This window comes from Vigna unguiculata, chromosome 7 (assembly GCF_037176805.1).
Source record: "Vigna unguiculata cultivar grain cowpea cultivar isolate G323 ecotype 2 chromosome 7, ASM3717680v1, whole genome shotgun sequence".
NCBI lineage: Eukaryota > Viridiplantae > Streptophyta > Magnoliopsida > Fabales > Fabaceae > Vigna > Vigna unguiculata.
The window spans coordinates 45,265,279-45,281,887 of record NC_140798.1 but is presented as its reverse complement, the minus strand read 5'-3'; the positions used below and the strand labels follow the sequence as shown (position 1 = coordinate 45,281,887).

General features: G+C 30.1%; 2 protein-coding genes across 4 annotated transcripts; one reads left to right on the top strand and one right to left on the bottom strand.

The window, feature by feature from the left end:
* The first annotated feature begins 1,433 nt into the window (after positions 1-1,433).
* Positions 1,434-2,257, top strand: LOC114189945 (uncharacterized). Its single transcript, XM_028078674.2, has one exon. It carries the CDS (start codon positions 1,560-1,562, stop codon positions 2,079-2,081), a length of 522 nt encoding a protein of 173 aa, XP_027934475.1. The 5' UTR covers positions 1,434-1,559; the 3' UTR covers positions 2,082-2,257.
* An 8,497-nt stretch (positions 2,258-10,754) lies between these two features.
* LOC114191673 (transcription regulator) lies at positions 10,755-15,495 on the bottom strand. 3 transcript variants are annotated; one of them, XM_028081009.2, is made up of 11 exons: positions 15,300-15,495; positions 14,988-15,096; positions 14,827-14,897; positions 14,699-14,748; positions 14,186-14,259; positions 14,032-14,094; positions 13,616-13,703; positions 11,565-11,627; positions 11,415-11,494; positions 11,228-11,299; positions 10,755-11,140 (listed from the first exon to the last, which is right to left on the bottom strand). In XM_028081009.2, exons 2-11 carry the CDS (start codon positions 15,017-15,019, stop codon positions 11,059-11,061), a joined length of 675 nt encoding a protein of 224 aa, XP_027936810.1. In that variant the 5' UTR covers positions 15,020-15,096; positions 15,300-15,495; the 3' UTR covers positions 10,755-11,058. The 3 variants fall into 3 exon arrangements, with proteins under 3 accessions (XP_027936810.1, XP_027936808.1, XP_085532406.1); XM_028081007.2 differs by having other exon boundaries at positions 14,988-15,130; positions 15,300-15,486; XM_085676280.1 differs by lacking the exon at positions 11,228-11,299 and having other exon boundaries at positions 10,755-11,227; positions 14,988-15,130; positions 15,300-15,491.
* Positions 15,496-16,609: the final 1,114 nt, after the last annotated feature.

Here is a 16,609-nt window from a genome sequence, read left to right as displayed (position 1 = left end):
CATTTTAAACAAAAGTTTAAGTTATTTGAAGGTGATGTGATGTGTTGTTTGTTTTTGAAGGGAATGAGTTGATGACAAACTAACAATAACGAAACCTAGTTTGTTGATTGACGTCTTTTAACTAACTCCTTCATTACAAAAACAAATGTTTTATGTAACTTCAAATCTCTTTTGTTCCATCCAACCCTCATAAAAAAACAAGATTTAAATCAAATCTAACGAGTAAAAATTTCAACTAAAAGAAAAAATCAATTCTCACGTTAAATTTGAAAAACAAAATAAAATTATTAGATAAAATCTACACTCTTAATATTAAAATATTAGTTATGACGCGTACAATATTAAAGACTAAGTGAAGAAAAAACAAAGGAGTGTGAATTCCGCACTTTATGAAATTGTTTCACACTTGTTTACCTCATTTACTCATGTCGTCACATCTTTATAGAAAAATGTCGGCATATTCCTACCATTTTCAGTATCTCTATTTATATATATATATATATATATATATATATATATATAATCAATTATTGTAAATATCATTTTAATTAATTATACACATAGATGAAATTCATTTATATTTAAAAATAAATAGATATAATTTTTTAATAAAATTAAATCAAAATTTTTTAACCAGTTTAAATGTTAACAAAAAATATTATTTAATATGTAAAAATAATCAACACCATCAAACTAAAAGAATATATTCATTTATTTTTTAAATATATTTTTAAAGTTTAAAGACTGATATATATAAAATTTCGAAAAGAATTCTAATAGAATAATATTTAAATACATAATAGGTTTAATTAGTTAGATAGTACTTATTATTGTTCAGATGTGTCAGTTTGGTACCACTCTTAAAAATGTGTCAATCTAGTCTCAACTTTTGAAAAAGTGTCTAAATCATGTCACTTTCAGACAAAAATTACTAAAGTCGATAACTTAATTCATGATTTTTACCATTAAATTTTAATATAAATATAAATATTTAATTTTATAAGTTATTTTAAATATAAATACCGTTAACAATATTAATATTTTTTTTTTGTTAAAAAAAACCTAATTGAAACATATTTTTAAAAGTTTATAAACAAATATTAAACTAATATATGTAAATAAAAGAAGATATCATCCTATTATTAAAACGTACGTGATACTAAAAAAAATTGATAGTTTTGGAAAAGAAGACAAAGGTGGATCCCCCAGGCGTTTGTGAAAATCTCAGCCATTGAATTAAAGTATTATATCTCCCAATTTGGTGAACACCAAACAAACACTGCAAAATGTTCCTTCTCACTGCTTTCTTTGAAACCAACGCGCATTCTGAAGTCTCATCCAGCCAACGCCACACTCGTCAACACACCATATAATTCACAGCAACAACCACGTGAATATGTCATACTACTACTTTTATTCCTTCTTTGACTTTTCTCCCTCTCTATATATACCACAACACACTTCAAACCCACCCACAAAACAAAACCTCCATATCAAACATCATTCTTCGATTCTCTCCAACGTTAAACAAAAAACCTTCTCTTCTTCAACTCCACGTCATGGGCAACCACGTTTCATGCACCTTGGCGCCTCCTTTGATGAAGAACTCCAGAGCCACCAGAGTCATCATTCCCACCGGCGAAGTCAAACAATTCAGGGAGATTATCAAGGCGGCGGAACTCATGCTTGAACACCCCACTTACTTTCTCGTCAATTCTCGCTCTCTTCATATCGGTCGAAGGTTTTCTGCGCTCGCCGCTGACGAAGAATTGGAGTTTGGGAACATCTACATCTTCTTCCCCATGAGGAGACTCAACTCGGTTGTCACCGCCGCTGACATGGCGGTGCTTTTCTTGGCGGCTAACTCCGCCGCCAAAAAACTTTCCGGCGGAAAGAGGCGCGTTCTTCCGCACAACGCCGGTGGTGAAGTGGAAAAAAACTCAGATGCAGAAAGAGATGTTGAGATTCCAAGATTGAGTTTGGAAGGAGTGGATTCAGGGTTTCAGTATAGGTTAAATTATTGCAGATCAAGAAAACCTGTTTTGGAAACTATAACCGAGGAACCAGCTAGGTTAAGGTGATTGGTGAAACGTGGTTATGTTATGCATCAGAATTTTTAGATTATTCAACACTCGAAAAGAAAAACTAGCTGAGGTGGAGCAGCCATAGGATCAAGTTTGTACAAACGAATTTACATGTGATGAATTGACTATTCATTTATTTTTTTGTTACAATGAATAAATTCAGATTAATTTAATGGGGACTGATATTTAGTGACTTTGTATCTGATTTCAGTATTTTTTTTTTATTATAAAATATTCAAGCGAGTGAAAAATAGTGTTTGAACTGTGAAAAGTTCCACCATTTGTCGATTTGTGAGAAACGCGTGGACTAGCTGGTATAGGTCTGTGAATGTAATGAATTGGGCAAAGCAATACAAAGGCCAAATTCAAAACGTCTACGGTTTCTACCTTCTGGAAATACCTTTGTCCCTTTCCGAATAATTTTCTTGGCCTATGATTCTTCGATACACTTTCTTTTAATAACTTTTAATAAAGTTTATCGAAGTTTTTTCTTAAACAGACACCAAACATTTGTTTTTCTTTTCAAATCATATCAATTTTTTATTGTTAGAAGTCTCACGTCGACTAAAAATAAGATCAATTCTTAATATATAAGTGAGGTACAAAATTCACTTTAAAAATTGATTTTGTACGATTAAGTTAGGTTTAAAGTCTACTTCTAACATGTACTAGAGCTTATCCTAACCAACTCTTAAACATTCTGTTAAATCGATTTTGTGAGTTTAAGTTAAGTTTAAAATTCATTTCTAACATTGTCACGTATACTTGATCAAAAATTTATTAATAGATTTTTTAACACATATGTTTATGGCAACAGCTTAAGCATTTGATAAAATAAAACTACTTGTTTGGGTTTGATCCTCCATGCAGACCACTGAAGTATGCTCGAGGATTGCTCTCGAATGTTCCTCTGGAGATGTAACTTCCACCACCACCTGCTGATAAAAAAAAAAAAAAAAAAACTTCCACTTTATCAATTCAGTTTTATGCTAACAAGTGACATTGCTTCAACTTGTTTGATTTAAAACAAAATTCAAAACCTAATAGAATTATAAATATACCCACAATATTATTTTTTTTAACATAAATTTAAGATTATATAAAATCGAGAGACTGTAGTACTTGAAATACAAATTTCTTCTCTTTCCCTTTTTTTTTTTTTTACATTCCATTAACATACTATAGTTTCAACAGTTTAATGAAATAATATGTTAAAAATCTTACGATCAGAAATAATTTCTTTTAACGAAAATACATCACACAATCAAATTTAACATAGTTGTGCTTGTCAAGTCAATATCGACAAAAATACTTAACAAAATATATTTTATTACTCACATAAAACTTTTACAAGAAAAAAAAATTGTGAACCTTCCCAAAATATTGTTTATAAAATAAAATTAAAATTACAAAAACTTTCTACAACTTTTAAGTAAATAATAAAATCGCAAAGCATATCATAAGATAAAACTACAAACATTCTTAGGCCACACAATTACTTCTCTATACATCTAAAAGACTTATTAAATTACAATAATAATTCTTAAATTCAAATTCTTAAGAGACTTGGATAAATACTCATTTAAGAACAATCTAATTACATTAATTTGACAAATATTAGAATTGAAACGAACATTTTAAGACAATTTGTTTTTGTAAACTTTAGTTTTATGACAAATTAAAGAAAAAAAAATAAGAGCAAACTAACTAAAGCAGAAAGAAGCGAGAGAAAAGATTAAAAAAAAAGATAGAAAAGAACATGAACCTACTTGGAAGAAGATAAGACAGCAATATACAAAGAAGATGAAGAGAAGCTTAGTAACGATGAATGCTTCGAAAGAAAAAGAAAAAGCTTATATCATCTTTGAAAAGAAAATGAAGAAAATATAACACAAGGAATCAATATGAACATGAATTAGGATGGTACACAATTATACATATAACTGTTACTAATTATACTAACAACCATTGCCATAAGTTTTAGTGACAAGTTGTCAAATAACCACCGCCAAAAGGTCTCCATCTTTATTAATGGAAATGTCGATATCCTTATTTTGTATGACAATTTAGATTTGAAATCTAATAAATTAATATTCTATTAAAATTAAAAACACATATTATATTCATTAATTTCTTCATGGAAATCTAAAAAAAAAAGTCTGAGAAGGAAAACATAATAAACTAATATATATTTAATCATGATAGTATTTGAATTGTTTACACCGTTTGATACATTTTTACTTTAATGTTAACTGAAATATTATCATAAAATGCGTTTAAAATGTCAAATAAACTTAACAAAATTTGGTAAGAATGACTAAATTCACGCATTTCTAAAGATGAATGACTAAATTGATATAGAATTTCGAAGAGTGACTAATTCCAAAACTCACTGAAACTTGAGTAACTAAAATCATATTTAATCCAAAAAATTGTAATTGTCATTTTACCAATAATATTTAGTTTCAGTGTGCTCTGTTTACATATCCTTGTGCTGAAAAAAAAAACTTTATTTGCACTGAAAAATGCATTATTACATTGACGAAGTCAATTTTTTAAATGATGCTGTAATTATTTTGATTTTATTATTATATAAAAATATTAACATTTGTGAATGGCTTGTCTATTATGCAGATATATTTAGATGCATTCATTTTTTTTTTAATATTTTTTTCAGTTGACTCCTAAGAATTTGAAAATTCCAGTTGTTAGGATAAGTTTTGTTTAGTGGAGAAGATGACATGACATGTGGCATTTGAGTCACTTTTCCTTACATGGCTGCCTCATCGATCAACTTACAAATAATCGCAATTATTGAAGGAAGCAAAATCAAAGACTAATCATGATTTTATCTTAGTATTAGCACACAATAGTTTTAAATTTATTTTTTAGGTATAATTAAATATAAATAAGGTGATTAAGATGTAATTAAGTGAAAAATGAAGGAATCATTTTTCGCAAAGTGTCGAAAACTCATAAGCCAAAAATGACATGTACCCACCTTTGCTGGCAGATATGCCACACCCAATCCCATCATGCCAAATACATACCATACCATAATTTTATATATACAAAAGTTAAATTACTCACTTCAACAAGCTTTAATTAGTTCTAATAAATAAAATACACTTAAAACTTATCTCTATTCATCTTTATATACAGTACTTTAAATTCCAAAAACTTTACCTGATAAATTAACAATAATATTTAGAAATTGGCATATTGAATAATTGCAAATTGTTAAAGAAGTTAAATAAGATGTGTAAGTAAGTTCATGTATTTTTATTTTATTTTTAAAAATTTAACATGCACACTTCAGAAACCAAATCACAGTTTGGTAAGAATTCATGAACTAAAATTTCGCACTTTCTAATCCTGTCATGATTATGCAGACTGCTACTTTCACAGACAGCACCTATTTAGCACCTCATTGGTTTTTATTTATTTCACCTTTTTTTTTTTTAAAAAAGGAGAGGAATATTTGGTATATAGTTATTCGAAACAAATATGGAAAAATTGAGAAAATTTAATAGTTTGTTTCATAATTTGTGTTAACTGTGTATTATTTTACAATTGGTTCATTAGATATTCAACCAATTTTTATTTTTATTTAAGTTCAAGAGTTTTAGATTTTTTTATATGATAATTAAGTTCAACTTCTTTATAGACTTAACAGCTTAAAAGTGTATGAATAACTCACCTAATCAGTTTTAAATAAATAAGTACTTCTTTTAATATGAATTTTAAATTAATATATTTTATATTATCAGCATAACGTTATAGTTAAAAAAACCACAATTTTGAATTTAGTACTTTAGAAGTACTCATTATACTTTCTTAAGAATCTAAATTTAAATTCCAAATGTGTAGCTTTTATTTTTAACTCCGTTTATACTCTTCTCAAATCTCAAATCCTTTTCTCATTCGCACCCAAAAAAATCTTATACCTTCAACAAGTTATTAGGTAATATATATATATATATATATATATATATATATATATATATATATATATATGAAAAAAATTTAGCTAAAAATAATTGATCAAAGTCTCAAACAAAAGTCATCTACTATTCAAAAGAAAATCTCAATCTTGCTATCTCCATAAATAGAAAAAGGTTTCTTAGACCTAACCAATAACAAACACAATTTATATATAGAATACTTCAAACTATTTTACAAATCCATCAGCAGAAAACCTAAACCACATATATATAGTGCATCAAATACAGGTTTAATATGAACACATTATTATATGTGATTTTACCCCTAAATCCAAAGAAGTAGCTATAATCTATTCATAATGGTTTCTTAATGAGAGATATCATATGCACATATAAAGAAGGAGGGAGAGAAGGAAGATGGTAAGAGAACCAAGGAGAAAGACAAGAGCAATTGCACCACATGCCAAACCTATAACCTCTGCAGATTGTGTTATCATACAATCTTTCTTGTAGTTTTGGTCATAACCATGCTTGTAATTCCACCCAACTGTGTTTATCACTCTCTCTCTCTTTTGCACTTGTTCAATTCTTTCCCTTAGGATTCTCAGGTTTGCATCAACAATGTTTGCTCGATTCTCTGCCAACAAAAACAACAATATATACCACAAAATTAATCAAAACAACTGCAGTATATACATGATCTTGGACACTGAATAATGTTGTTAATCTGTATTACCATTGTCACTAAACCTTTGACATCTTATTTTGGGGTGTTTGATGGGTTTATGGCAGGTAAAAACATGGTTTAAGGTGCAGAAAGATGACAGAGAGTGAGTCATGAGGTTGAGCTGAGTTTTTGTTTTCATTCTTGTGATTTATAACAAATTATTTGAATATGTATGATTCTCTTTCAGCTACCAGCATGAGTTGCCTTTGATTAAATATTAAAATAAGAAATTAAGAAAGAAAAGATGAAAGTAGCAGGACATGTGTGTTGCTTAGAGGACTTACACTTGGCAACATGTTCATCAATGTTTTGCATTATATAGGCTAAGATCCTGCACAGAAACAGATCACTCAGATGAGATCTCATATATATTATATATGTTTATATATATATATATATATATATATATATGCAGCATCACATGATTACTCGTGTGTTTGATGCGTGCTACATGTCAATGTCGCTTTAGTTTAGGTAATAATAAATTAAGAACATGTGTCTGGGGCTCAAATATTTTATTTCATTGTTTGTTTGAAACTTTGATTCATTAGTAATTTAGTATCTAATTAATTGTCGCAGGTTTCCCTTTCTCTTGAAAATATATATGAATCACAAATGTCAGCATAACAAAAGGATGTGTTAAGATTTTTCTTACAAGTGTTTAATTTTGTCCTTTGTTGGAAGTCTCACGTTGACTAGAGATAATGTCAATTCACAATATATAAGTGGGTGCAATCTTCATCTTACAAACTGATTTTGTGGGGGTTGAGTTAGGTTTAAAACACACTTCTGATATAGTATCAGAGTCAAGTTCGAGCTTATCCTAGCGAACTTTCTTGTTATTAGAGATATGATGCAAGAGAAACGTGTTGTATGGCCGAAGGATAATGATATTTTGACTCACTTTTTTGACTGATTTTTAATCCACCACTTCAATCACCCTTAGATTATCACATCACACTATCAGGAAAAAAATCAAAATAATCTACAGCTTAAACAGGTTCGAACCGGTTGAAAGTGGGTTGACTTAACCCACTAATATTTTTTTACAATTTTTTTAATAATTATTTACTACTCCTAATTATATAAGTTCAAACTATATAATTATAATATAACCAGTTGACTTCACTACTATAATCAAATATTAGTATTACTACTTATGTATTAATTGTTCGTCAATAATAATAATAATAATAATAATAATATTGTTTGTTTATCTCCATAATAATAATAATATTGTCCGTTAATAATAATAATAATAATAATATTACTTACTATTTTTTTCTTTGGTGTAACTACTTTTGCTTATCTCAATAGATTAACACTGCGACCTCGTAACAAGTTTCAACCAGAAAATAATTTATTTGTGTGGAATCTTTTAAATATATTTTTAGTCTTTAAACTTGATTATGAATTATAAATTCATCTCTATTCTAAACTTTCGTACATTTCGATCTCTTAAGTTTAAAAATAATGGATATAGTCCTTAACTCGACGATATTAATATTTTTAAGCTTGTTAAATGACATCTCAAACGTGTTTGAAATGTCAAAAAAAATTAATGAAATTGAATTAAAATGACTATATTCATTCAATTCAAAAAAATTGAAAACTAAAATATATCAAAATTTGAAACAATAACGAATTCTATTTTACAATTCAAATTTAGAAAATAAACACATAATTAACCCAAATTTTAAAATATATATATATATATATATATATATATATATATATATATATATATATATATATTATAATTTATATGCACAATGTTAAACAATCCACCAAATTTCACAACAAAAATTACTAGTCCTTTCCCCTTTCTTTTTTTTCCTCTTTGGCATATAGATTACCTTGTGGCCATAGATTTGTGGGCCAACATGGCATGAGTGAAAGTTTCATTGCAACCAAAAAGAACATGATGGCGTGTAATAGTAAAAGTGAATATTTTATCGAAAGAATGTGGTTATTTTTAGTCCTAGTGTTCCACTTTTGCCATCTATTTTCAAAAAGAAAGATGTAATAATATTAAATATAACCCTAGTTTCACTCATACAATGAAGAAGATACACGTAGACACAAACCAATAACCATTTTTTTATATGTTCTTTATTTAATCATTACTTGTATTTAACAATGCATTAGTAGTATCAATTACATATCCTTGAATATTTTATTACAAGCTTCAATCTCGTTTCCATGTTTAGAAGAAAAAAGTATATATCACTCATTCTCTCTTATCCTTAATATAAAGTATAAAATAAATTATCTATCTTTTTTATGAGATATTATACAATTTTAGATTTCTCTTTCTTATTTATTCTCTTTTTCTATGTTTTTTTATTTTACTAAAATAGTCTCCCTCTCTCGATAATATTTGTGGTGGTTATCAAATTAACAGATACATTATACTAAAAATTTACTAAGACCGAGGTAATTAATTTATGTAAGGAAAAAAATAGAAAAAAATTATAACATATTGTAAATTAAAAATATCAGTTATTTTAAGATAAGTTACAAATGAACTAAAATAATTATGTACAGGAAAGAATTAAGTACATTCCAAGTTCACATACTTACTCGAGTTTAATAAATATAATAGTAACAATCATGTTTATAATCTCTTAACACTCTATTATCTATTAAATGGCTCGATGATTATGTTATTGTTTAGAGTTCAAAATCCACAAAAGAGCTTATCACAGGTTTGTTATCAAAGAAACTTTTAATTTCCATCAAAATGATGGCTAACTGGAAGCCATTTAAAAAGCGTAGGTGGGTCCCATGTAATCGGTGCCAGCAATGGTGGCAATTAATTGAGAAAATTTTCCAATAAAATTGGGAAAAAATTGCAACAGTCACACTAACCACTAACCATGCGAATTCCATTTAGAGGAAGGCACAATCCTCCAATAAGATTCGGTTTATGTCTGATTAGTTGGCACAAGAACACTCAACAACGTCCCTCTCCATCAGATTCCTTTACAAATTCACAATCCTCTCTTATTCTTTAAGTATCAAAGTGGTGGGGACTTCAAAAGAATGGGAGCAAAAGGAGAATGATCTTAAAAGCTCCCTTCTTATTTTCAAATGATTATGTAAAAGGTGACAGAAAAAATGTATCTTTTTTAAATATTCTTTGCTTTTTCCCCCTCCACTTAAGCTAATTAGTCTGATGGACACGTATACCTCCATTAATGGACCTTTTTGTCTCTCTCATAAACTAATGTAACTAAGCAAGTAAATCAATATTAAAATACACAGAATATAGAACTTTATGATTATTTTGTGGGATAATAGTTTCATAAACTGAGTTATTAATACAAGATTTCTAGTGCTGGTTATTTTATTTCTCACTTGACTATATCGAAGTGGTGTTTCGCTAGTTAGCATTATATGCATCTAAATTCGCATAAAAGAATACTGTTCTTCTTAAAGCAACAATTTATCCTTCCTCATGATGGAATTTCTTATTATTGATCAAAATTCAGAAATAGATTAAACCCTGAACCCTTATATGGGACAACAAATCTGTACATATTCCAATGTTAAAAACATCACTAGAAAATATATAATTCACAGATCATGTCATCATTTCTTTTTCATCCCTCACATCATGTCACTATTTTATAATGCTACAACTTCTCAAAATATACCCGGGTTTTAAATGCATTACGCAACTAACCCATAAATAAACTAAATGGAAAAACAAGGAAAAATTCACTTCAACAATTCTTTCCTCCCCACTTTGTACCTTTCACGGGTCAAGATACTAGTAGTTGATAATCTAAGAATGAGTCCCTGACCATTTAGTTGGTAAAGATTCTATTAATACAAAAATTTTCATCATATCAATGCAAAAATAGATGAAAATAGTTAATATAACCACACGGAACTATTGACCAACAAATTAATCTGCATCGCTCAAGCACCCGTGTGCCTTAACCCACCGAAAACAAATTGGGGAAGAGAAGAAGCATCATTTAGAGGAAAAACTAATGTCAAAGACAGTTTGATCCAATTTCAAATAAGTGTGTTTTTGCTAATATTACACCAGGGGTGTGTCCTAACAGTGGAGGATGATACAGATCTGAACCTACAATGTGCACTGGAGGAAGATACAGATGCTAAATCTACTATATGCATACGACAAGATACATATGTTATATCTACGACTCAAGCCCCACAGATACAATTTTCGATTTACAGAACTACACATCTGAAACCATCATATATTACAGAACTAAACATGGGAGGATCATAGGTCTTCATATACTAACTGATACAAGGTAGAAGTGACTCATATATCCATGTCAGTAAATATTTCTTCATCGTACTCGTTGTGTATTTCATCAACAAGAAATCCGTCAGCAATCAGGTTACTGCCAAAAAAAGGATTGCGTTGGGAATGAATGTAGATGCAACCAAAAGTAGATTAAGAAACAGGGATTGTGAAATTTCCAACTCACCTAAAACAATTGAATCGAAATGTTACTATCCGCTTAAGTTTTCTATTGTAAAACAAGAAATTGAAGGACCATCTGTGGAAAATGGAAAATGATAATTATTGGAATAACTTATAATAAAAAAAAATTATGGTAATAACAATTTTAATTTGTTATGCAATGTGGCAATATGTGGCAAACTTAAATTTACATTGCTCGACTCTCTTGTAATGGGTCTGCCTCAGAATCAGGGACGTAGCCATAAATTTCACAATCCGCTAACATCACCACCTGCATCACAAGGTATCACATAAGTGCATATATGGATACCACTTCGATTCACTTTTTAAGGAAACCATACCTCATCAAGGGCCTTGAACAAGGTGTCCAGCAAAGGAGTACCACCAACAGTTTCAGCCCATTCCTTCATGGACAAGTCAACCAAAACATTAGTTAAGAAAACCGCTGCAGGAAAACTAATCATTATTATAAAGTAACATATAATAAATCTTGCAAAGAGTCTTAGTCAGAATGAGATATGTAGAATATCACTTTGCGTTATTGTCAATCTCAAATATCTCAAATGCTCTCAATCCAGGTAAAGATGTGTTTTCATTATGAAGGATTAGGTTATGCCTTGTTTTCAATCTGAGAATCTTAAGTGCCTAATGATGGAGAAGTTCTAATTATAGTATAGACAGTCAAGTCTGACTCAGGTAAGAACAAAACACGCGTAAAAACATAACCCATATAATATATATAATTTAAAAACTGTCCAGTGTATTACTTTGAGAGTATGTTTGAAAATCTCCTAAGAATGGTCTCTTGAAACTGGTTTCATATTCACCATTTGTTTCCAGTTATTGATTAGCATTAGGAATGTAGAAATAGTGTCTGTGTTTAACAAATTATGCCCTACTAAGAATTATACTATGAAAAACTTTATTCTCTATTTTCACCATCCCTACCTAAACTTTATGTTTGCCATTTTCTCTACTTCCACAATTTCTATCCCTGACCTACACTCGGGTGTTCAATATATTGTCATCGAACTAACCGTTGTATTTTTGTCCTCTGAACTCAAGCTAGTTCCCATTGTCTCACAACAGGTGAAGCAAGGAAGCAACACATGCTAGATTCTACACATTCTCACCTTAAACCCATCGTGGTATTTTCTATTCATTTTCTGGCATCCACTACTACCACATCCAATCATCTTCCCCAGTCTTCTCCAGTCAAGTCCAACCCGTCTTGCTGCTATGTGCCGCATTCCAGTAACTGATTGACTGGCATGGGCAGAGTTCTGCTATGTTGAAAACTTTAGTACTTCCTACTTTAATAAGGTATAAGTTACTTCCAGTTGTATTTGCCAGTTGTCATTCTTTGTGGTGGCGACCTATAGTTTAGTTTGTGCCATGTGACTTTTTCCAAGCGTTTATGCTCTTCCACTGGCACTTTGGTGTGAATTCTTCCCACTACACCTCAATTGTGCATCATTTTGGTACCCATAGTGTGGATTGAATCAATGTTCTGAAACTCAGTTCAGAACAGGAACCGGTCATGCAGCCGGTCTGAGTTGATCTCAGAGTTGATAACTAAGGTCGGACATGTTTGTCACCCAATAATGGCATCATCAAACCAGTCGAAACTACAGAATGCTCAGTGGGTGGAAACAGTCAGTCACGTGAGAAGACTCTGTGTGGGAGCAGTCTGTCATGTCTGTGTTCCCTGTGTAGTCTCTCACATCTTGCCTTTCACACTCTAAAGCTGCAGAGTCAACAATTCCACAAAAGCAAACACTTTAAAAACACCAAGACTCAAAACCAGCACCTCCAAGTAGACATAAAGCAAGCTTCTCCACTATGCCAACTTGTCTGATTGTTATATAATAGACAAATAGAATATATACCATATGGTGATATTAGACATATTGTTAACCCCTTCATACTGATCAACTAATGACTCACTGGTCTGGACAGCGACCCTTGCCTTACGGGTCATTCATTAATCTTAGATTTAAAAATTGGTATAAATGGTCTCTTCTCTGGATTTTGACATTGTTTCATAATAGGGTGAGTTAGTTCTCGATATTCTGTTTCACCTTAATATCATATTATTCAGATTCTCTCCCCTTCTTCTTTCCTACCTAAACCCTAGAAGTAATTTTAGAATTTGTAAGCGCATAAGGCTACTAGGTCCAACTAAACAAGGCCAATCATGCCTGGGAATCATACCAAACATAGGAATCCAATCCAAAGTAGTTATAAATACCGACAAATTATATACCCTATAATCTTATGTCAAAACATCAGAGATGCATATAAGATTTTCTGTATATCAAACATCAAAGGGGCAATACAAATAATAAAAGACATCTCAAAACAAGATATAGACAACTATTAATAGGAGCACCTTTGAAGCTTCACACATGTAGGTATCAAAAATCTGCTTAAAACTGTCCCATGATTCCTCTGCGAAAAACTGGTGAGCTTTGACTGCACTAAAAACCATTATACGTGTATGGTATTATAGGAAAAACAAAAGCATGATCCAACATAATCGCAAAGTTAAACCAAAAGTTTTCAAACACTTAAATTATCAAAAGACTTGGGAAATGGAGAGAATTGAACTCTCAGCTTCTAGAGCAACAGTTTTCTGAACTGTCTGTCAAGCCTTTTGACAACACTCCCATTTAAAAAAAAAAAAAAGGATTATATAGTGGGTTGCCATGTCGCCAACAAAGCTGACAATAGCATTACCCATAATCCTCCTTTTTATCCTATAGATAAATAACAGAAATATCTATGCATCATAAGATACTGAGGTACCTGAAATCATAATCGGGATATATGTGGTACAGAGTAAGAACCAGGTAAACCAATGTCTTTCGGCTGGAATAAAAGAACAAAAAATGAAAACATTTAAAAGAGACTTCAGAGCTGATTTTCACTTTCCTGAACCTATCTAGATAATAAAGGCCACCTGGTTCTGGTTAATAAGGTTTGATCCGGTGAGGATGAATCAGTGTCAGATGATTTCCCAAGATAATCAAGTATCTGAAATTGAAAAGGTTCAAATGATAATAGTCCATTGAGGGCCCATTCCATGTCTCAACATCCAAGACATTTTAACTTCAAAAGTTCTATTCTTCCCAACGCAAGAAAAAAAACTGATTTATATTCTATTACATTACTTCTATATCTATAATATAATAAGTTAATATATGTATATATACAACAAAAAAAACATTAAGTCGGGTTTTATGCATATTATTTTTTTATATTTTACTTTTCGCATAATGCAAGTGATATTTTCTAGCAATTATTCAATGTGAGCACAATTCGCTCAGATAGGAAAACATGCTATTAGCACAAAATAAAGTTTAGAGCACTGAATTAATTACATCATACATCTACTTTTAACATACTCAAAACACCTTATAGAAAAAAAAGATCCAGTGAAGTGAGAGATGCAATATTTATGGCGTCGATCTACCTCGGTCTCCAAACTGATGGAGAGTTTTTTATCCGTTCCGGCATGTTTGCCTACGAAGAAAAAAAGGTGTTAACTATTACCCCAACCAAATCCAAACAACGAGTAAGAATTCACTTGTTACTCCTTACAACTATAAGCTTCAAGGCATCCTTTGATAGTACGTTCTCCCATGTTCAAATTATCCAAAAAATCATTAAGCCTGAAAATGTTTTTACGATAACTATTACACACCAAAAGTATGCAACAAGATCCCTCAATTTTATTCAAATTCGTTTCAAGTTATAATTACCTATCTAAAGCGGCGCACTCCAAGAACTTCATGACGAATTGATAGATAATTCCAAATTCACCTATTATAATTGAAGCGAAAAAACTTGTTTCCGAAAACTTGACGCTCCCTGCAATGTTGTAGAAATAAGAAATTGCGAACATCTAGAAACAATTCATGCCGTTGAAGCATTAGAAATGTGTGAAACAGAATGGTACCAAAAACATGAAATTCGTACAACAGGTCAAAGTCAATAATTATAAATTCAAAGCATCTTAGGATGAAATATATCTGAACGAAGATTGAAAACAATAAAGACAAAAACTGAGGTACCGGAGACGAGGAAGACGATAATTGTTTGGTTTGACGACGCTTTGGATGTATCACCTGCCAAATTCGTATGTTAGGGTTTGAAAATTTTGGCATAGGGAAAGTATTTGGAAGCGGTGAAATTGGAATATTCGGATTTTGATTTTGAGATTTGAGATGTGGATGAGAACGAGCCTTCTCGGTGTTGGGAAATAAAATCTTGTGGTAGGTACGGTAGGTGAGAGAACTAACAAACTAACAATAATGGGCCATCATAAGACAAATGCCCGGCCCACTATATATTTTCTTCATGCACCCCATCCAAATAATTTTTTCATTTTATTCTTGTTAGATTGAACACTTTGAAAATCAAAAGTAATTTTTTAAATTATTTAATTTTTAGATTGTATAATTTGTAAGTAGTTTTTTTTTTTCACAGCATAATCTAAAAATATTTTTAACTCACAATTCAAAAAAGGTAAAACAGAAATATTTTTATACGGAAATGCAAGAAATAAATATATGAGAAGGTAAGAAGAAGCTATGCTATCTGGACCATAGGTGGAACAGATGAGCCTTTGGGCTGGACCATTTTATATGGTAACTATCCACGATTTTGTTTTAATTTAATTAAAATATTTTATATTGAGATTATTTATCTCTGTAACTCTAGTTAGCTAACAGTGTAGAAGTACTCACAGAAATTGAAATTTTGTATTTCATACTGTGTTTTTTTATTACATAATTTTTTAAGAATTATTCTAAAAAAATTTCTTTGCCCAACTTCATATTTTAGAAAAATTAATCTCACGATAGTCTTTAACATGTTCAAGAAAAACAAAATTCTCAAAAAGATTAAAAAAAATAATAAATAAAACTATGATAAAATATTTTATTTTTAAGTTTCTTTTTGGACCACTATGCCATTACATTTCATATATTACATATTAGTTATTTGATAGAACAAATATATAAATGTTTCATTGAAACATGGATTTCACCAAATTCATATGACTTTTATATATATATATATATATATATATATCGTAAAACCATAGCAGAAAAAATCAACAGAAGGCCGCAATTGGAAGAAAATCATCACATTGTCATTAAAATTGTGATAAAGTCAATCAAATCAAATTACTAGCAGTTACTGAAGAACAATAAATTTAAACTTTAAAATAGCATTGATATTGTGATGACAAAGAAGGTTTACTCCAAAATTACAATTGAGAAATACCAATAATTGAAATTATAAGAAAAATACGTGTCATGCTTTTGTCGTTGAGATTATTATAATCCATCCGAAACTATTATCCTTTCAACTAATTTTT